Source organism: Ascaphus truei, chromosome 13 (assembly GCF_040206685.1).
Source record: "Ascaphus truei isolate aAscTru1 chromosome 13, aAscTru1.hap1, whole genome shotgun sequence".
NCBI classification, from domain to species: domain Eukaryota; kingdom Metazoa; phylum Chordata; class Amphibia; order Anura; family Ascaphidae; genus Ascaphus; species Ascaphus truei.
Window position 1 is genome coordinate 5,312,142 of NC_134495.1, and position 23,197 is coordinate 5,335,338.

The 23,197-nt window shown below is 45.4% G+C and overlaps 1 protein-coding gene across 3 annotated transcripts in view; it reads left to right on the forward strand.

The window, feature by feature from the left end:
- Positions 1-226: 226 nt before the first annotated feature.
- TMEM116 (transmembrane protein 116) overlaps positions 227-23,197 on the forward strand; it is a 37,585-nt gene continuing 14,614 nt past the window's right edge. For 2 of the 3 annotated variants that reach the window (XM_075568147.1, XM_075568148.1), the window contains exons 1-4: positions 227-532; positions 10,237-10,283; positions 11,954-12,017; positions 12,678-12,803. In XM_075568147.1, coding sequence (XP_075424262.1) covers positions 434-532; positions 10,237-10,283; positions 11,954-12,017; positions 12,678-12,803 — 336 coding nt within the window. In that variant the 5' untranslated portion in view covers positions 227-433. Of the gene's footprint in view, positions 533-3,748; positions 3,844-10,236; positions 10,284-11,953; positions 12,018-12,677; positions 12,804-23,197 lie in introns of all 3 variants that reach the window. The other variant, XM_075568149.1, reaches the window with a different exon arrangement.

A 23,197-nucleotide genomic window follows, 5' to 3' on the forward strand; every position in this document is an offset into this window, starting at 1 on the left:
TTCCTCCCGAAGGGGCGATAGGCAGAGGGGCAGCGACACTATACGAAGTCCGAGGTTAATGGCTTACAAGAAACAAGTGCGATGTGTGTGTCAGGGTCCCCTGGCCGGGCGCGTTCACTCGAACACATGCATTAGAAAGGGCACAGGACTCGGCTGGGACAGTCTCGGGTGACTCACCGGGTTTCCCCTCCCTTGCCCCTCCTTCCTCATCTAACTAAACGCCGCTCCCGGTGCTAAAATAAGCATTGCTGAGGAATAGCTGCAGGACAGAGAACGTCTGCAGGGGGGACAGGGCACACAGGGTCAGTCCCCAGAGCCGCGTATAAAAGCCCCGTCTTGTGCAACAACAGAAGGTTTCCGCAGTCACGTACTCGGGCTGAAATAAACCGCGTTTAGGGCGTAATGAAACCCAGGGGCAGAAGCTGAGGCTGCGATGGGGTCTCTAAGAAATGCAGCAATGGTGCCCATCGGGTGCATAGCAACATCAGACTATGCGGGCGCCAACACATCCACCTCCGATGACTCGCGAGAGGTAAGGGGGGTCTGCGCTTGTCTGTGGGGGTCTACGCTTGTCTGTAGGGGTCGACGCTCGTCTGTGGGAGTCTACGCTTGTCTGTGGGGGTCGACGCTCGTCTGTGGCTGCGCTTGTGCTGATAGAGAGGATTAATCTGTCTTCTTATCTGATGTATTTTTTTCTACGGTGCTGTGCGGGATTGGAAAGATTTTCTAAACCGGTTTAAAGTTTGAGGCTTCAACGTGTGGCAAGCATTGTTTTTTTTTTTGGTTTTTAAATAACTTTTTAGTGTCACCTGCTTCTTTAGAAAGATTGAAGTTCGCTTAAAGTAACTCATTTACTAATCTGTAGTTTGTCAGAAAGGAATATGTTTTGCCTTTCTCTGCTGGATCCAAGCACATCAGCTACTTGTGTTTATCTGTTTGGCCAACGATGGCTTCATAATTAATTACTTTGCAAACAAAGAACAACAAATAAAAACACCATGTTGTGAGCACATCTGCATGTCCCCGACAGGTCCCCAAACCTGCCCCTCCCCATTATCTCTCAGCATACAGTTCTTCTGCAGGGTGATGACATGTAAATGAGCACAGAGTCCCCTTTTACTTCTTGTCTATTTTAACACGGATCCCTATAAGCGTATGCTGCCGTATAACACAGCTTTCAAGCACAGCCTGCGTTAAAGAAGTGCAGATCCAGTAACCCTACTCACAGACAGCTATTTCGACTTTTTGGGGTCTCACCAGTGCGAGGTTGGTTGCTAGGTATGCAACGTGAAGCTGGTAGTGGGTATAACCAGATATTAAAAAAAAGTTATGGTGGGTAAACAAAGTGGAAAAAGAACCCCTACACTGAACAGTGTACAGCAAATAACAACCCCACTTGTGGGTATGTTCGCATGTCTCAAATACAGAACAAAAGAATGTTACGTGGTATTGAGGGCTGGCAAACAGTCCTATCACCAAACATCAGATACAAATGAAGAACCCTGCAGCGTTTTTGTTACCACGGAGACGCTAAAAGTTGTAAGCAATGAATTTTTTTTTTTTTTAGAAAAACTGTGAAAAGGTCCATTTAACCCATTAAATACGCCACGGTTCTTAGTTCATTTTCATCCTAGGAGGGATTGTCCCCTGTAATCACTCGGGGCAAAAATCTTTGAATATAATTTTTAGGAAAGTAGTATCCTTAATTCTAACAAACAGAAGGTAGGGGGGCTCTTTAACACACAGCCCTTCAAGGGAAAAAAAATGTTGTTTTGTAAAGAAAAATCAATAGTGGTCCTTAGAAACCGCCTGATATCGCATATCCCATTATCTGGTTCTGCTGAGGATACATCTGCCTTCTGCCCTCAGTGGGGTAACTACAATCTTTCAACCTCCTGAAAAAAAATGCGAAAAGCCCCCCTCTGTCACTCTCTCCTTCCCCCCCTCTGTAACTCACCTCCTTTCCCTAACTCTCTCCTCCTGTTACTCTCCCCCTCTTCCCTCCTCTCTAACTCTCTCCCTCTTCTCTCTCTCCTCTAACTTCCTCCACTCCTCCTCTCTCCCCCTCTCTTCTTCTCTCTAACTCTCCCCTCTTCTCGAACTCTCTCACTCTCCCACTCCACCCTAATCCTCAGTCTCCCCCCTAATCTCTAACTCGCTCTCCCCCTCCTCTTTACCTCTCTAACTCTCTGTCACACTGAATTCCCCCTTACTCTCTAACTCTCTCCCCCTCTTCTCCAACTCTCCTACTCAATTCCCCCTTTCCTCTCACACACACACCCTCCTTGCTCTCCCACACAACCCCCCTTCCTCTCACACACAATTTTTGTTTTCTCCAATGGGTCTTCAAATGCCCGAATGAACTATATAATAACCACCTCAAGGCAGGAATAACATCTATGTACAATAATAATAATAATAATAATAATAATATTATTTGTATAACGCTGACATTATACAGTGCAGGCACCAACATCCTGCCCCATAGAGCTTACATTGGAAGGGGGAAAGTTATTGAGATGTGTGGGGTCCCATTAAAATATTGGTATTGGGGACAGTTGGGGGGGTATACAGTTCTTTTTTATATTCTATATAAAGGACAGGGCACTCTGCAGACTTCTAGGTAATAGGGTTATTATTATTATCCAAAATGTAAGAATATATCTTTTATGCCGACAATTCGACTCCCGATAGAGCCTCTCTGGACATAAAACTGTACATTAAAAAAAAAAATATATATATGTACACACACACACACACACACACACACACACACACACACACACACACACACACACACACACAGTCACACAGTCACACAGTCACACAGTCACACAGTCACACAGTCACACAGTCACACACACACACACACACACACACACACACACACACACACACACACACACACACACACACACACACACACACACACACGTACGTGTCTTACTAGTGCAATAGTATTTTTATGTACAGAGGGGATATACGGTGCCAGGGGTTCTGCAAACACAGAACAGCGCCGATGCAGCATCACCGGATGCTTCCCCAGATGTAAAGAAAATGTAGGGAAAAAACCGCGGAAAGGTCGAACCGAGCTTTATGAATAGCGCGTGCATACCTAATCTGCCGGAAAAACTCATTTCTATACCAATGTCCATGTTTGTGAACGCTTCCTAACTCCCCTTTATCCCACGCTCGCCTCTTCTGTGCACACGTATCATTTCCCAGAATCCCTGGCTGCAGTGGGAAGCATGGTATGCTAAGAGATAAAGGGGAGGTGCAGGTTTGCAGACCTGTCACATGTGACTGCTCACACGTGATGTTTTTATTTGTTCCGTGTTCACATTCGGACTTTTTTTTTCTTAAGATGATATTTTTTTTTCTTTTGTTTTCTATTTTGAAAGTAATTACTCAAACAGAAAAACAAATGTACATTCCTCGCAGTCACAGCGCACAACTAAGTCACATGTTTACTTCCAGGGTAAGTTATATATTACCTTTACAATGTGCAACAAAGTTATTTATTTTCACTTTCCAAAAGACCTATAAATAGCTCATTTAAAAAAAAAATCATGTTATTTAACCCTTTGGGTGCCGTAGGGGCCACGGAACACGCAGTCACACGACTGCGTCTCCGTAGCAATCACGCGATTGCTCCGTCACTCCTGATGGGGCGGGACACAAAGGGGCTACATCAGAAAACATTTCGGATTAGAAGGGCCACAAGCTTTATTGTAATGTTTTTTTTCAGGTTCATTTAAAGACGGAGAAAATGGCTACATTTCAACATTTTGCCAGCCTTTATATAATCTGTACTGTGTATAGTCACAAGACCTTCCTTTACAAGTGAGTGTCAGAGTGCCAAGCCGCACTGAGCGACTGGTATGAATTTAGGAGGAGCAGACAGTCCAAAGGCCGCAGGACGGGCCCCTCGCTGGGCGCCAATGGAAGATCCCTGATTTCGGAGCGTTCCTGTTGTGTATGTCATTGTTAGACCAGGCCATGCACAGCATGTGTCCTATAGGACTTTTTTATACCATGGAGCCTCTAAGCCAAACATTTGGGGAGAAAATGCCAGACATCTCACACGCCATTGACTTGGGGCGAGGGAATGATTTTCAGGGAGAAAGAAACATAGAATGTGAGCGCAGATAAGAACCCCTTGGCCATTTCCCTATATGCTGTAAAACCTCGGCTTTCTTTAGTATTTGGGAGAGTCTCATGTCTATCCCCAACCTGTTGCAATTCCCTTACTGTATTAGCCCCTACCACCTCTGCCGGGGGGCTGTTCCACGAATCCACCGCCCTTTATGTGAAGAAGTACCTCCTCACATCCCCCCCCCCCGAGCCTCCACCCCTCCAGCGAATGATACATTGTATTACATTTTAGGTGATATTTCTGCAGGAAATAAAAAGGGAGAGCGTATTTCTACAACTTAATCCCCTAAAAAATGTTCAGCTGTAAACTTTGAAAATGAAAACGCGGCGCCCCCAAGTGGGATTATAATGCGTTCATGTCACCAAAGGGTTAAATATATATCCCGTGGAAGATGTAATGGCTTTTATATTAATGCACTCAATTAAACCCGGAGCAAATTTATCACAGCGCGTCGCCTTTGTCTTTATAGGGCAAGTGATGGAAGAGACATTGGCATGTCTGGTTTAAGTGGGGGGGGGGGGGTGGGGAGGGGGGTAGGGGAATTATGATTGCCTATATATCAGTGTTTTTCAACAGGGGTTCCCCGCGCCTCCCTAAAGGGTTCCCTGCAATTTTCAGGTCATTTGAAAATTGTACCAAATACAGAACAATTTACAATACACCTGATCTCAGATGCACTATTAGAGAGGGTTGGGGTTCCTTACAATGCATCTGATCTCAGACACGCTATTAGAGAGGGTTGGGGTTCCTTACAATGCATCCGATCTCAGACGCGCTATTAGAGAGGGTTGGGGTTCCTTACGATGCATCTGATCTCAGACGCGCTATTAGAGAGGGTTGGGGTTCCTTACAATGCATCTGATCTCAGATGCACTATTAGAGAGGGTTGGGGTTCCTTACAATGCATCTGATCTCAGACGCGCTATAAGAGAGGGTTGGGGTTCCTTACCATGCATCTGATCTCAGGCGCGCTATTAGAGAGGGTTGGGGCTCCTTACAATGCATCTGATCTCAGACGCGCTATTAGAGGGGGTTGGGGTTCCTTACAATGCATCTAATCTCAGACACGCTATTAGAGAGGGTTGGGGTTCCTTACAATGTATCTGATCTCAGACGCGCTATTAGAGAGGGTTGGGGTTCCTTACAATACATCTGATCTCAGACACGCTATTAGAGAGGGTTGGGGTTCCTTACAATGCACCTGATCTCAGACGCGCTATTAGAGAGGGTTGGGGTTCCTTACAATGCACCTGATCTCAGACGCGCTATTAGAGAGGGTTGGGGTTCCTCAGAATTTCATTAGGGTTCCTTCACCAAAATATGGTTGGAAACCTCTGCTAGATATAACTATGTTAGTTATCTTGCCACTTTGTTGCATTCATTATTTTGAACTCCTTAGGCTGAGTCCATGGTGACTCCAGCCGTGCGGAGACGCGCTGAGGATGAGGGAAAGCGGGTGCTTTCCCTGTCCTTAGTTCGCGCGCCGTCCGGGGGCGTGTCGGGGGGCGGGCCAGTGACGTCACAGAGCTGGTTCGCCCTCATTGGGTGAACTGCTCACGTGACCGGTCCAGCGCTCCCGTGAGCGCCAAAACTAAAAAAAATGTAAGTAATACGCCTCCGCACGCCTGCGGAAGCGTGCGCGAGCCCCTGCTAAAGCCGCTCTCATTGCGGCTGCAGGGGCTCACTGACAAGCGTCAGCGCAGGTCAGCACGGGTCAGCGCCACTTTGTTGCATTCGTTATTTTGAACTCCTTACCCTGTAAGTGTAATGGCGGCTGTGGTGACCTCAGAGGCTAAAGATGAAGAAAATGAGCTTTTGTAAAACTAGAAAAACACAAACTCCGGTAGACGTCTGTGGGGGGCGGGAAGAGAGGAGGGGGATTGCTGTTATAAAGTTCTGTGTACACCTAGAAAGTTCAAATGAGTTATTTATTTTGACTACATGTTATATTTACACTTGAGTTTACAATTGCAGGCAGAAATCCAGTGAATGTGATTCAAAATAATCAGTTTATTCTCCAATCCCATCATAATGGCCCATGTGTACTAAACAGCGCTAAGCCAGAAGACACTTTACAGCACAAATGAATGGGCTATTGGGCTGCAAGGTGGCTTTCAGCTTTGGAAGATGGCTTGTGGCATAGCTGCTTAGTACAGGGGTGCGCAAACTTTTCCCCGTGCGCACCCCTACCTGCTCTCCTCGGTGCCTCGCAGCCCCCCTCCTGCTCAACCCCAGCATCAAATGACCCGTGATCCCGTGGCGTCATTGGACGCCCGGTTACCAGGACGACGCGTCGCTGGATGGGAAGGTAAGTGTATTATAGAGGTCTCACGCGGTCCCCCAGTATTTAATTTAAATACCTGTGGGGGAAAGCGCGGGACCTCTAAACTGACCCAACCCCAAAGAAAATCTAGCGCCCCCAGTTTGCGCAGCGCTGCCTTAGTACATATGGGCCCATGTGTTTTCCTTTATGGGAAATGCTTCAGTAATTCTCCAACAGCAAATACAGCGGGGAACCCTCTGGGGGATGCGCGGGGAACCCTCTGGGGGATGCGCGGGGAACCCTCTGGGGGATGCGCGGGGAACCCTCACGGTGATGCGCGGGGAACCCTCTGGGGGATGCGCGGGGAACCCTCTGGGGGATGCGCGGGGAACCCTCTGGGGGATGCGCGGGGAACCCTCTGGGGGATGCGCGGGGAACCCTCTGGTTGATGCGCGGGGAACCCTCTGGGGGATGCGCGGGGAACCCTCTGGTTGATGCGCGGGGAACCCTCTGGGGGATGCGCGGGGAACCCTCTGGTTGATGCGCGGGGAACCCTCTGGGGGATGCGCGGGGAACCCTCTGGGGGAGGCGCGGGGAACCCTCTGGTTGATGCGCGGGGAACCCTCTGGGGTATGCGCGGGGAACCCCCTGGGGGATGCGCGGGGAACCCTCTGGGGGATGCGCGGGGAACCCTCTGGGGGATGCGCGGGGAACCCTCTGGGGGATGCGCGGGGAACCCTCTGGGGGATGCGCGGGGAACCCTCTGGGGGATGCACGGGGAACCCTCTGGGGGATGCGCGGGGAACCCTCTGGGGGATGCGCGGGGAACCCTATGGGGGATGCGCAGGGAACCCTCTAAGGGATGCACGGGGAACCCTCTGGGGGATGCGCGGGGAACCCTATGGGGGATGCGCAGGGAACCCTCTGGGGGATGCGCGGGGAACCCTCTGGGGGATGCGCGGGGAACCCTCTGGGGGATGCGCGGGGAACCCTCTGGGGGATGCGCGGGGAACCCTCTGGGGGAGGCGCGGGGAACCCTCTGGGGGAGGCGCGGGGAACCCTCTGGGGGATGCGCGGGGAACCCTCTGGGGGATGCATGGGGAACCCTCTAAGGGATGCGAGGGGAACCCTCTGGGGGATGCGCGGGGAACCCTCTGGGGGATGCGCGGGGAACCCTCTGGGGGATGCGCGGGGAACCCTCTGGGGGATGCACGGGGAACACCCTGTTAAAAAACACTTGTTTAATCAATGTAGATCTTTTTTTTTTTTTCAATCGGACACAGTACCAGTACTTTTTAAGCGGTGTCTGATCCCATGACTGTATGGTATGTTATTCTTACTAACTGCAGAGAAAAAGGCACAATAAAGGGTGTGACGGAAACATGCCAAACTGTCCCTGCACAGGGGACTTAATCACATGAGCAGACGAGCTTCACTTTCTGCCAAATAGTACTAACACGAAACAAGGTGTTAAAAGAGGACAGTCACCTCAGCCAGATTAAGGAGCGCCGCACACCGCCAGCACATTCACATTCTGCGCTGTTCATGTTGCATCTAAGTTCACTTTTTCTTTCCCAACCTCTGGGAAGTAATGTGACTTCTTCAGGGAGAGATCATGTGACTGCTTCGGGGAGCGATCATGTGACTGCTTCGGGGAGCGATCATGTGACTTCTTCAGGGAGCGATCATGTGACTGCTTCGGGGAGCGATCATGTGACTGCTTCGGGGAGCGATCATGTGACTTCTTCAGGGAGCGATCATGTGACTGCTTCGGGGAGCGATCATGTGACTGCTTCGGGGAGCGATCATGTGACTGCTTCGGGGAGCGATCATGTGACTTCTTTAGGGAGCGATCATGTGACTGCTTCGGGGAGCGATCATGCGACTGCTTCGGGGAGCGATCATGCGACTGCTTCGGGGAGCGATCATGCGACTGCTTCGGGGAGCGATCATGCGACTGCTTCGGGGAGCGATCATGTGACAGCTTTGGGTACCGATCATGTGACTGCTTCGGGGAGCGATCATGTGACTTCTTTAGGGAGCGATCATGTGACTGCTTCGGGGAGCGATCATGCGACTGCTTCGGGGAGCGATCATGCGACTGCTTCGGGGAGCGATCATGCGACTGCTTCGGGGAGCGATCATGTGACAGCTTTGGGTACCGATCATGTGACTGCTTCGGGGTAGAATTAAAAAGGCCCAAAGCCTGCATTAGAGTGTTCACATGGCGTTGCAACCTGTGCTTGCTCCACCCCACCAGGCAGCAGCGGAGGTTTCTTCCGTGCAGACTTCCGAGAGGCTTGTCACCGACACCGTGTGATCCTGCGCTTCCGTGACCAGGCTCTTTGAAGTCCAGGGTTGTCACAAAGTTAGAGGGACTTGGCAGCCATTTTAATTTCAGTTCTGGTTTTCTTTTTCAGGGATAAAACGCGCAGTGTAAAAAAAACCGGCGAGCAGATAAAACGCAAGGAAGGTGACTCTTATTGTACAGTACGATAAAGAAATGTTTACAAAATAAACATCCCGTGAGGACAGCGACAGCTCCTTTTAACCTTTTGCGTCCCACGGACCAGCGTGAGCTGCCTTAGGCAGAAATAGGTACAATAGGTACCGCTGAATTTAATAGGCACAAGACACAAATCACAGGTGCAGCGCCTGTTAAGTGCATTATGGGCCCTTGGGGCATATATAATGTAGCGTAGGACAGTTTCTTTGTATCGGTATACAATAACGTTTTAATATTAGGCCTCTAACAACTGATAAACAAATGCTTGGGAAGGCTGATCCAGGGGTCTCAAACGCAGTCCCCAAGGGCCTGCAACAGGCGAAGACTGAGCCACCTGTGCTGAAGCAGGGATATCCATAAAACCTGGCCTGTTGGTGGCCTTTAAGGACTGAGTTTGAGACCCCTGGCTTATATAATCATTTTTAATTCCGTCTTTTGGTTATAAACAGGGACTCCGGTTTTAGGATTGAATCGAAAAACACAGAAAAAAACCACCACCGCCTGATCATTCTGCAACTTCCCGTTAAAACCGATAAAAACCGGAAACGCCGCCTCATTCCTTATTGCGTTAGACCTCTGAGGCTGAAGGAGAAGCGCAGGGAGTAATGACACAGAGTGTAACATTCCTACGTGCTGCGTACCGCACGCTACACTGACGCGCTCTGCGTCCTATTGGGAGAAAAGCGCTATATGAAATACAAGTTATTATTATTTATTATTATTATAGCAACCTGCCCACAGATAGGATACAAAGGCAACCCAAAGTAAGGAGGAAAAGTAACACAACGCTCAGATAAACACCGAAATCTAATGTGTGCCCATTTATAATGACAACGCCAAAAAAACGGAAAATAAACACAGATAAATTCACATAAAAATAAACGCAATCAGAATCCCTCGTTAGAATCCTCAAATCTACAGGTATTGTTGATTTTACCTAAACAATAAAGTGATTTCCGCATGCCAGAGGATAAGATAAATGTGTTCATTTTTCACAGGAGACAAAGAAGTAAAATTGGGCCTTTATGGCATATTTTAGGAAGGCCGGTTACCATGATAAGGGGCTTCCTTGTAACTGGGTGTTATAGAATCGTGCAGTGAAGAAAGCTGATATCAAAACATATATATTTATGGTGGAGAGAGTTAAAACAACGTGCAGCCATCTTACATATCGCCATCTTTCAGCCAAGACCTGTTTTTCCTGCATTCCTGGATATATATCAGCGAGATTTTATAGATTGCTGCATTTTGCTGCTTTAATCAACTATTTCTTGACTTCATCTTATATTTTTCTTTCTTTCTCTTTTCCAGGTTTATGCTGCAGTTGAATGGATACAGTTTTTTATGGCAACACTAAGGTAGGTACACACACACACACACACACACACGTACAAAATGTAGGTTATAATTATATAGGATTAAATATACATGAAGAGATTTCTTACATTTAAAAAAAAAAACACAAACTACTTTATTTGGGGATTTTTTTGAAGACCCTTAAATAATTCTTTGCTGCATTTCCCCCTCCCTCACCCTCCCATCCTATATATGATTTAGGGTTCATTGTATACTCACCAAAACGGCCGGATTGGCTGCTTGGGTGGATATAAAATAAATCCCTTGTTGGTTAATGTGACATTGCTCATAATATCTCACTGACCTCCCCCCCCCCCCCCCCCCAATATTTATATTTCTAGGGAGGGGTTATTTTACCTGGCAGAGCAGGGGTGGCCAACTCCAGTCCTCAATGGCTAACAACAGGTCAGGTTTTCAGGATATCCCTGCTTCAGCACAGGTGGCTCAATTAGTGGCTTATTGCTTTGCCTGAGCCACTGATTGAGCCAACTGTGCTGAAGCAAGGACTGATTAAGCCACCTGTGCTGAAGCAGGGACTGATTGAGCCACCTGTGCTGAAGGTGGATTAATCAGTGGCTCAATCAGTTGAGATATCCTTCAAACCTGACCTGTTGGTGGCCTGGAGTTGTCCTCTCCTAATCACCGCATCATCATCGTGACGCTCGAAACCCTAAGGTTTAAGTATAATGTACCTACAAACAATGGGATAAATAATGTGCTAAACCCCCATACATTAGTATAACAATAGCCCGCAGAGCCATAGCAGAACGCGCGTTACACCAGAGACTACAATATCTTGCACAGATCACAATACATGCAGGTCTAGGTACTCGGCGCACACTCGGCATGTCCCGCGGTATTACAATCGTGTGTATATATGACTAAATCTACACGTAACAAGATATCCAAAACCCATATACAAGCCGGTACACAGGACCTCACTGGAACTCCAGTAGGTGTCACCTCACCACAGCGTCATCAGCGTGACGCTCAAGGCCCGACGTACGTTTCGTGCACAACTTGCACTTCTTCAAGGGGGGGAGTTGGGGTTCTTTGGATCAACACCGTTATAGTGTCACTAATATCCCTACTAGCACCTACATGTATTCTGTATTAATATATATTTAGGATATAATTGGGTGAGCGGTTCTATGGTTTGTTATCTGGATTAGTTCTGAGGCATATGTATCAAGGCAAAGGTGGAGCAATTATAACTGCAACGTATGTATCAGAGAGAGAAGTCCCATTGAAATCAGTACGATTCTCTCCTTTCATACATCTTGTGCTAGGGTTTTTGCCCCAGAAGTGCATCCCTTTTGCCTTGATACATAGACACCATGCTATCCTCTTAGTATTAGTAACGTATGCCTGATGTGAATATTAATGTTGATAAGTTATCTATATTTTTACAATTAAATATTTATGCAAAATATTGTACGCTAGATATAAATAATCCTAATTGTTTTCAGTTAGATTCTGTTTAAAAAAACAAAACAATTTTGTATCAACGACATTTATTTTATGAATAGAATTCCTCAGGTTATATGTATTTTTATTGCTTGTTATCGTTACTTGTACTTCAATGTTTAACTTAAAAAAGCATCAATAATAATAATCAAAGAAATAATCTAATTAAGGATAGTATTGTACATTTACAGTGTTCTCCTCTTAGTGTTATAGGCTCCGGTTCAATCATTGGCTACGCTGTGTTTCATAACGTGATCAAATCCCCACAGGTAAGAATCATAAATATACTTCAACTGACGTTAATCCAGGGATTAATCCGATTGCCAATTCTTGGAGTCAGGAAGGAATTTATGTTTCCCCTTATGAGATATCTTTGGATAATGTGTCACTGGGGGTCTTGTTTGCTTCCCCTGGATCAATATACTGTATGTACGGATATAGGATAAAATATCTGTCTTTAGCATAGGTTGAACTTGATGGACGACGTACCATCTTTATTATTATATGTACCTGTGTAACTATGTACCTGTGTAACTGGAGCAGTTCAAACTTCTCTAGTCCCCCCTCACCTCTTCATTTGGTATTTGTCAGCGGATCTCCCCCACTTATTCTTTATCAGGATGGGGAGCAGGGGGCCTCCGGAGCTGATACATGCTATTATTAAGCATTAGGGGACCCCCTGCTTCCCCAGATCTCAAGGTAAGCTCATATTCCTGTCCCCCCATTTATTACACATTGGGAACGCTGCGTGACTGTTACAGAAATGTAGGCCATTTTTGTGCTGTAGAAATAGGAAGGCAAGAAGGCATTCCAAAACGGAAGCCATTTTTTATTTTATTATGGTTCCCGGGCGCAGTGAGGGACACCCAGTAACGCGGTATACTATGTGCTGCACACACCACGTGTACTCACTGCGGCCTCTCTCTCAGGTGCGGCCTCTCTTCTACCTCAGCCTGTCAGACTTGCTCCTGGCGCTGTGCTGGCTCATAGCGGCTGTTCTGCATCGCCAAAAGCAAACGAACACCGCCTGCTACAACCTCCAGGCAGTGGGACAGGTGAGTAACTCCCTCACCGGCGTGTCACAGAGAGATCGGGGAGGGGGGTGACAAGTGTACCGGGCCAGGCGGACCCCCAACCTCTGTAATCAGCCGCCCGGCTGGATTGGTGGGCCTGTGGACCTTTGTTATCCCTGCAGGGGTGCTATCTAACTGGCTTCCTTATACCAATCTAACTGGGCTAATAGCAAAGGTTTGCCTTCTTTCAATTAGTTGGCAGTTAATTACAAATTGAATTCCTTAGCGGCCTCTGAATGGGGGAAGTGTTTTTCAACCAAGTGTTTTCTTTCCCCTTATCCCATCCTGTCCTTATCAGAGAGCCAATAAAGATAAGGGGCATCACACAAAGGGAGCAAACCCCTCCCAAGTTTCACTTTAATAAGTAAATGACAAATACTGTGTGTGCATATATATATATATATACACACGCCCCTTATCTTTATTGGCTCTCTGATAAGGACGGGGTGGGATAAGGGGAAAGGAAACACTTGGTTGAAAAACACTCCCCCCCATTCAGAGGCCGCTAAGGAATTCAATTTGTGGATATAAGTGTGGGGGCGGGAGGAGAGGGGGGGGGATAAGTGTGGGGGCGGGAGGAGAGGGGGGGGATAAGTGTGGGGGCGGGAGGAGAGGGGGGGATAAGTGTGGGGGCGGGAGGGGGGATAAGTGTGGGGGCGGGAGGAGAGGGGGGGATAAGTGTGGGGGCAGGAGGAGAGGGGGGGATAAGTGTGGGGGCGGGAGGGGAGGAGAGGGGGGGATAAGTGTGGGGGCGGGAGGGGGTGCTGGCTCATTGAATTACTAAAATAAATGGACATTAACTTATTGAACGGGAGATACAGATTTCATTACGCGGTGTACGTGCGCTTTATAGCGCACTCCAGGTCAGAGTCTGAGGCTCATTCAGCGAGTGTCTTTCCCAAACAAGGGGCATCGCGGTTTATTTAAACATAAACAACATTGGGGGCGTAATCACGTCACCAGAAATGTTGGCAACTTGTGAAAATGTCACAACTTTTGCTGTTCTTTATGTTATCCCCTTTGCTTCCAGAAGGACCAGCAATGAATTCATCCTTTAGATTGTAAGCTCTTTGGGTCAGGGACCTCCTTCCTATTGTCTCACTTCGTATTGACATATATGTACTCTTTTGTCATACAATATTACCGTCCTCCCTCCCACATTGCACTGTGCCACGGTATGTGTCTGTGCCGTACACAAATTTATAATATTAACAACAATAATTGCAGGCCCCTCTAAAAGGGTTAATTCCTAATTAAGCAATTCTTGCGTTTGGCGGCCGTGGCGATATTCCACACCTGCAAGTGTCGCACGTATGCACAAATACTTAACCCATCCCTTCCCACTCCTCGTGCTTGTGAGTTTCCACCCCCCCCCCCTTCCGTGTAACTATGACTTATGCCGTTTACATACGTACGTTTTGTACCCCAGTAAACCTGCTCTTCGTGCATCTTCCCTGACATTGACCTTAGCTGGCACCAATTTAAAGCTGCCATTTAAATTTTTTATTTTTTTTTAAATTAAAAAATAATAATAAAAAAAAAATATATATACAGTATATATTCCCCCCCCCCCCCATTTAGTATGTGCATCAATACAATCTGCACACTGACACGTGATCCATCCGTTCTCCTGTAATCAATCGCTTGCTTAGGGCTATTTAATTCAGTTTTTGCACAGCATTGTGGGCAATGTAGTTCCTAGAATATGATTGACTGGGCAGTTACTAGATACAATTGGTGCACTGCTAGAGAGAGGGCGGGGCTCAAGAGCCAGAGCCTATCAGAAGGGGAAGGGGGCTGTCACGTTGGAAATGCTTCCTACATTAGAAACATTAAAAAAGTCTTAAACATTTATTTTTAAATGCTACAAGTAATTTCTCATAGTACAGAACTGATTTATTAAAAACCCCATGCAGGATATTGCTGGGTCTGCAGCTTTAAGACACAACCCCAGCACAGCACGGCTGCCGTGTCCTGCCGGCCCCCGGAGGGCGCACTGCTCTCTCTGTTGTGCTAAGTTCTCGTGTCTGCTCTTCGGCCAACTGGAAATATTTTGCTGACAGTTGTGTTTGTGCGAGACAATGAGCGTCTCCCTCTGGGAAGTGTTTGTTGGGGGGCTGTGTGAGACAACGTGTCCTAAGTGGTTTTTTTTGTGTGAAATGACACACGTGTTAAGAGAAGTTTAGTGTTCTGCGTTTTCACTCATTATTTTTTTCAAACATTAAAACCTGGATGAGAACAGGTTTCAGAAAATAGAGAAAAAAAGGATTTGGTATAAACACCTTGTACTGTACTACGTTGTATGCTGATACTGGTACTGTACTACGTTGTATGCTGATACTGGTACTGTACTACGTTGTATGCTGATACTGGTACTGTACTACGTTGTATGCTGATACTGGTACTGTACTACGTTGTATGCTGATACTGGTACTGTACTACGTTGTATGCTGATACTGGTACTGTACTACGTTGTATGCTGATACTGTACTACGTTGTATGCTGATACTGGTACTGTACTACGTTGTATGCTGATACTGGTACTGTACTACATTGTATGCTGATACTGGTACTGTACTACGTTGTATGCTGATACTGGTACTGTACTACGTTGTATGCTGATACTGGTACTGTACTACATTGTGTGCTGATACTGGTACTGTACTACGTTGTATGCTGATACTGGTACTGTACTACATTGTATGCTGATACTGGTACTGTACTACGTTGTATGCTGATACTGGTACTGTACTACATTGTATGCTGATACTGGTACTGTACTACGTTGTATGCTGATACTGGTGCTGTACTACGTTGTATGCTGATACTGGTACTGTACTACGTTGTATGCTGATACTGGTACTGTACTACGTTGTATGCTGATACTGGTACTGTACTACGTTGTATGCCGATACTGGTACTGTACTACGTTGTATGCTGATACTGGTACTGTACTACGTTGTATGCTGATACTGGTACTGTACTACATTGTATGCTGATACTGGTACTGTACTACGCTGTATGCTGATACTGGTACTGTACTACGCTGTATGCTGATACCGGTACTGTACTACGTTGTATGCTGATACTGGTGCTGTACTACGTTGTATGCTGATACTGGTACTGTACTACGTTGTATGCCGATACTGGTACTGTACTACGTTGTATGCCGATACTGGTACTGTACTACGTTGTATGCTGATACTGGTACTGTACTACATTGTATGCTGATACTGGTACTGTACTACATTGTATGCTGATACTGGTACTGTACTGCATTGTATGCCGATACTGGTACTGTACTACATTGTATGCTGATACTGGTACTGTACTACGTTGTATGCTGATACTGGTACTGTACTGCGTTGTATGCTGGTACTGTACTACATTGTATGCTGATACTGGTACTGTAATACGTTGTATGCTGATACTGGTACTGTACTACGTTGTATGCTGATACTGGTACTGTACTACGTTGTATGCTGATACTGGTACTGTACTACGTTGTATGCTGGTACTGTACTACATTGTATGCTGATACTGGTACTGTACTACGTTGTATGCTGATACTGGTACTGTACTACGTTGTATGCTGATACTGGTACTGTACTACGTTGTATGCTGGTACTGTACTACATTGTATGCTGATACTGGTACTGTACTACGTTGTATGCTGATACTGGTACTGTAATACGTTGTATGCTGATACTGGTACTGTGCTACGTTGTATGCTGATACTGGTAATGTGCTACGTTGTATACTGATACTGGTACTGTGCTACGTTGTATACTGATACTGGTACTGTACTACGTTGTATGCTGATACTGGTACTGTACTACATTGTATGCTGATACTGGTACTGTACTACGTTGTATGCTGATACTGGTACTGTACTACATTGTATGCTGATACTGGTACTGTACTACGTTGTATGCTGATACTGGTACTGTACTACATTGTATGCTGATACTGGTACTGTACTACGTTGTATGCTGATACTGGTACTGTACTACATTGTATGCTGATACTGGTACTGTACTACGTTGTATGCTGATACTGGTACTGTACTACGTTGTATGCTGATACTGGTACTGTACTACATTGTATGCTGATACTGGTACTGTACTACATTGTATGCTGATACTGGTACTGTACTACGTTGTATGCTGATACTGGTACTGTACTACGTTGTATGCTGATACTGGTACTGTACTACGTTGTATGCTGATACTGGTACTGTACTACGTTGTATGCTGATACTGGTACTGTACTACGTTGTATGCTGATACTGGTACTGTACTACGTTGTATGCTGATACTGGTACTGTACTACGTTGTATGCTGATACTGGTACTGTACTACGTTGTATGCTGATACTGGTACTGTACTACGTTGTATGCTGATACTGGTACTGTACTACGTTGTATGCTGCTACTGGTACTGTACTACATTGTATGCTGATACTGGTACTGTACTACGTTGTATGCTGATACTGGTACTGTACTACGTTGTATGCTGATACTGGTACTGTACTACATTGTATGCTGATACTGGTACTGTACTACATTGTGTGCTGATACTGGTACTGTACTACGCTGTATGCTGATACTGGTACTGTACTACGTTGTATGCTGATACTGGTACTGTACTACGTTGTATGCTGATACTGGTACTGTACTACGTTGTATGCTGATACTGGTACTGTACTACATTGTGTGCTGATACTGGTACTGTACTACGTTGTATGCTGATACTGGTACTGTACTACATTGTATGCTGATACTGGTACTGTACTACGTTGTATGCTGATACTGGTACTGTACTACATTGTATGCTGATACTGGTACTGTACTACGTTGTATGCTGATACTGGTGCTGTACTACGTTGTATGCTGATACTGGTACTGTACTACGTTGTATGCTGATACTGGTACTGTACTACATTGTATGCTGATACTGGTACTGTACTACGTTGTATGCCGATACTGGTACTGTACTACGTTGTATGCCGATACTGGTACTGTACTACGTTGTATGCCGATACTGGTACTGTACTACGTTGTATGCCGATACTGGTACTGTACTACATTGTATGCCGATACTGGTACTGTACTACGCTGTATGCCGATACTGGTACTGTACTACGTTGTATGCCGATACTGGTACTGTACTACGTTGTATGCCGATACTGGTACTGTACTACGTTGTATGCCGATACTGGTACTGTACTACGTTGTATGCTGATACTGGTACTGTACTACGTTGTATGCTGATACTGGTACTGTACTACGTTGTATGCTGATACTGGTACTGTACTACGTTGTATGCTGATACTGGTACTGTACTACGTTGTATGCTGATACTGGTACTGTACTACGTTGTATGCTGATACTGGTACTGTACTACGTTGTATGCTGATACTGGTACTGTACTACGTTGTATGCTGATACTGGTACTGTACTACGTTGTATGCTGATACTGGTACTGTACTACGTTGTATGCTGATACTGGTACTGTACTACGTTGTATGCTGATACTGGTACTGTACTACGTTGTATGCTGATACTGGTACTGTACTACGTTGTATGCTGATACTGGTACTGTACTACGTTGTATGCTGATACTGGTACTGTACTACGTTGTATGCTGATACTGGTACTGTACTACGTTGTATGCTGATACTGGTACTGTACTACGTTGTATGCTGATACTGGTACTGTACTACGTTGTATGCTGATACTGGTACTGTACTACGTTGTATGCTGATACTGGTACTGTACTACGTTGTATGCTGATACTGGTACTGTACTACGTTGTATGCTGATACTGGTACTGTACTACGTTGTATGCTGATACTGGTACTGTACTACGTTGTATGCTGATACTGGTACTGTACTACGTTGTATGCTGATACTGGTACTGTACTACGTTGTATGCTGATACTGGTACTGTACTACGTTGTATGCTGATACTGGTACTGTACTACGTTGTATGCTGATACTGGTACTGTACTACGTTGTATGCTGATACTGGTACTGTACTACGTTGTATGCTGATACTGGTACTGTACTACGTTGTATGCTGATACTGGTACTGTACTACGTTGTATGCTGATACTGGTACTGTACTACGTTGTATGCTGATACTGGTACTGTACTACGTTGTATGCTGATACTGGTACTGTACTACGTTGTATGCTGATACTGGTACTGTACTACGTTGTATGCTGATACTGGTACTGTACTACGTTGTATGCTGATACTGGTACTGTACTACGTTGTATGCTGATACTGGTACTGTACTACGTTGTATGCTGATACTGGTACTGTACTACGTTGTATGCTGATACTGGTACTGTACTACGTTGTATGCTGATACTGGTACTGTACTACGTTGTATGCTGATACTGGTACTGTACTACGTTGTATGCTGATACTGGTACTGTACTACGTTGTATGCTGATACTGGTACTGTACTACGTTGTATGCTGATACTGGTACTGTACTACGTTGTATGCTGATACTGGTACTGTACTACGTTGTATGCTGATACTGGTACTGTACTACGTTGTATGCTGATACTGGTACTGTACTACGTTGTATGCTGATACTGGTACTGTACTACGTTGTATGCTGATACTGGTACTGTACTACGTTGTATGCTGATACTGGTACTGTACTACGTTGTATGCTGATACTGGTACTGTACTACGTTGTATGCTGATACTGGTACTGTACTACGTTGTATGCTGATACTGGTACTGTACTACGTTGTATGCTGATACTGGTACTGTACTACGTTGTATGCTGATACTGGTACTGTACTACGCTGTATGCTGAAACTGGTACTGTACTACGCTGTATGCTGATACTGGTACTGTACTACGCTGTATGCTGATACTGGTACTGTACTACGCTGTATGCTGATACTGGTACTGTACTACGCTGTATGCTGATACTGGTACTGTACTACGCTGTATGCTGATACTGGTACTGTACTACGCTGTATGCTGATACTGGTACTGTACTACGCTGTATGCTGATACTGGTACTGTACTACGCTGTATGCTGATACTGGTACTGTACTACGTTGTATGCTGATACTGGTACTGTACTACGCTGTATGCTGATACTGGTACTGTACTACGCTGTATGCTGATACTGGAACTGTACTACGCTGTATGCTGATACTGGTACTGTACTACGTTGTATGCTGATACTGGTACTGTACTACGTTGTATGCTGATACTGGTGCTGTACTACGTTGTATGCTGATACTGGTGCTGTACTACGTTGTATGCTGATACTGGTACTGTACTACGTTGTATGCTGATACTGGTACTGTACTACGTTGTATGCTGATACTGGTACTGTACTACGTTGTATGCTGATACTGGTACTGTACTACGTTGTATGCTGATACTGGTACTGTACTACGTTGTATGCTGATACTGGTACTGTACTACGTTGTATGCTGATACTGGTACTGTACTACGTTGTATGCTGATACTGGTACTGTACTACGTTGTATGCTGATACTGGTACTGTACTACGTTGTATGCTGATACTGTACTACGTTGTATGCTGATACTGGTACTGTACTACGTTGTATGCTGATACTGGTACTGTACTACGTTGTATGCTGATACTGGTACTGTACTACGTTGTATGCTGATACTGGTACTGTACTACGTTGTATGCTGATACTGGTACTGTACTACATTGTATGCTGATACTGGTACTGTACTACGTTGTGTGCTGATACTGGTACTGTACTACGTTGTATGCTGATACTGGTACTGTACTACGTTGTATGCTGATACTGGTACTGTACTACGTTGTATGCTGATACTGGTACTGTACTACGTTGTATGCTGATACTGGTACTGTACTACGTTGTATGCTGATACTGGTACTGTACTACGTTGTATGCTGATACTGGTGCTGTACTACGTTGTATGCTGATACTGGTACTGTACTACGTTGTATGCTGATACTGGTACTGTACTACGTTGTATGCTGATACTGGTGCTGTACTACGTTGTATGCTGATACTGGTACTGTACTACGTTGTATGCTGATACTGGTGCTGTACTACGTTGTATGCTGATACTGGTGCTGTACTACGTTGTATGCTGATACTGGTACTGTACTACGTTGTATGCTGATACTGGTACTGTACTACGTTGTATGCTGATACTGGTACTGTACTACGTTGTATGCTGATACTGGTACTGTACTACGTTGTATGCTGATACTGGTACTGTACTACGTTGTATGCTGATACTGGTACTGTACTACGTTGTATGCTGATACTGGTACTGTACTACGTTGTATGCTGATACTGGTACTGTACTACGTTGTATGCTGATACTGGTACTGTACTACGTTGTATGCTGATACTGGTACTGTACTACGTTGTATGCTGATACTGGTACTGTACTACGTTGTATGCTGATACTGGTACTGTACTACGTTGTATGCTGATACTGGTACTGTACTACGTTGTATGCTGATACTGGTACTGTACTACGTTGTATGCTGATACTGGTACTGTACTACGTTGTATGCTGATACTGGTACTGTACTACGTTGTATGCTGATACTGGTACTGTACTACGTTGTATGCTGATACTGGTACTGTACTACGTTGTATGCTGATACTGGTACTGTACTACGTTGTATGCTGATACTGGTACTGTACTACGTTGTATGCTGATACTGGTACTGTACTACGTTGTATGCTGATACTGGTACTGTACTACGTTGTATGCTGATACTGGTACTGTACTACGTTGTATGCTGATACTGGTACTGTACTACGTTGTATGCTGATACTGGTACTGTACTACGTTGTATGCTGATACTGGTACTGTACTACGTTGTATGCTGATACTGGTACTGTACTACGTTGTATGCTGATACTGGTACTGTACTACGTTGTATGCTGATACTGGTACTGTACTACGTTGTATGCTGATACTGGTACTGTACTACGTTGTATGCTGATACTGGTACTGTACTACGTTGTATGCTGATACTGGTACTGTACTACGTTGTATGCTGATACTGGTACTGTACTACGTTGTATGCTGATACTGGTACTGTACTACGTTGTATGCTGATACTGGTACTGTACTACGTTGTATGCTGATACTGGTACTGTACTACGTTGTATGCTGATACTGGTACTGTACTACGTTGTATGCTGATACTGGTACTGTACTACGTTGTATGCTGATACTGGTACTGTACTACGTTGTATGCTGATACTGGTACTGTACTACGTTGTATGCTGATACTGGTACTGTACTACGTTGTATGCTGATACTGGTACTGTACTACGTTGTATGCTGATACTGGTACTGTACTACGTTGTATGCTGATACTGGTACTGTACTACGTTGTATGCTGATACTGGTACTGTACTACGTTGTATGCTGATACTGGTACTGTACTACGTTGTATGCTGATACTGGTACTGTACTACGTTGTATGCTGATACTGGTACTGTACTACGTTGTATGCTGATACTGGTACTGTACTACGTTGTATGCTGATACTGGTACTGTACTACGTTGTATGCTGATACTGGTACTGTACTACGTTGTATGCTGATACTGGTACTGTACTACGTTGTATGCTGATACTGGTACTGTACTACGTTGTATGCTGATACTGGTACTGTACTACGTTGTATGCTGATACTGGTACTGTACTACGTTGTATGCTGATACTGGTACTGTACTACGTTGTATGCTGATACTGGTACTGTACTACGTTGTATGCTGATACTGGTACTGTACTACGTTGTATGCTGATACTGGTACTGTACTACGTTGTATGCTGATACTGGTACTGTACTACGTTGTATGCTGATACTGGTACTGTACTACGTTGTATGCTGATACTGGTACTGTACTACGTTGTATGCTGATACTGGTACTGTACTACGTTGTATGCTGATACTGGTACTGTACTACGTTGTATGCTGATACTGGTACTGTACTACGTTGTATGCTGATACTGGTACTGTACTACGTTGTATGCTGATACTGGTACTGTACTACGTTGTATGCCGATACTGGTACTGTACTACGTTGTATGCCGATACTGGTACTGTACTACGTTGTATGCCGATACTGGTACTGTACTACGTTGTATGCCGATACTGGTACTGTACTACGCTGTATGCCGATACTGGTACTGTACTACGCTGTATGCCGATACTGGTACTGTACTACGCTGTATGCCGATACTGGTACTGTACTACGCTGTATGCCGATACTGGTACTGTACTACGCTGTATGCCGATACTGGTACTGTACTACGCTGTATGCCGATACTGGTACTGTACTACGCTGTATGCCGATACTGG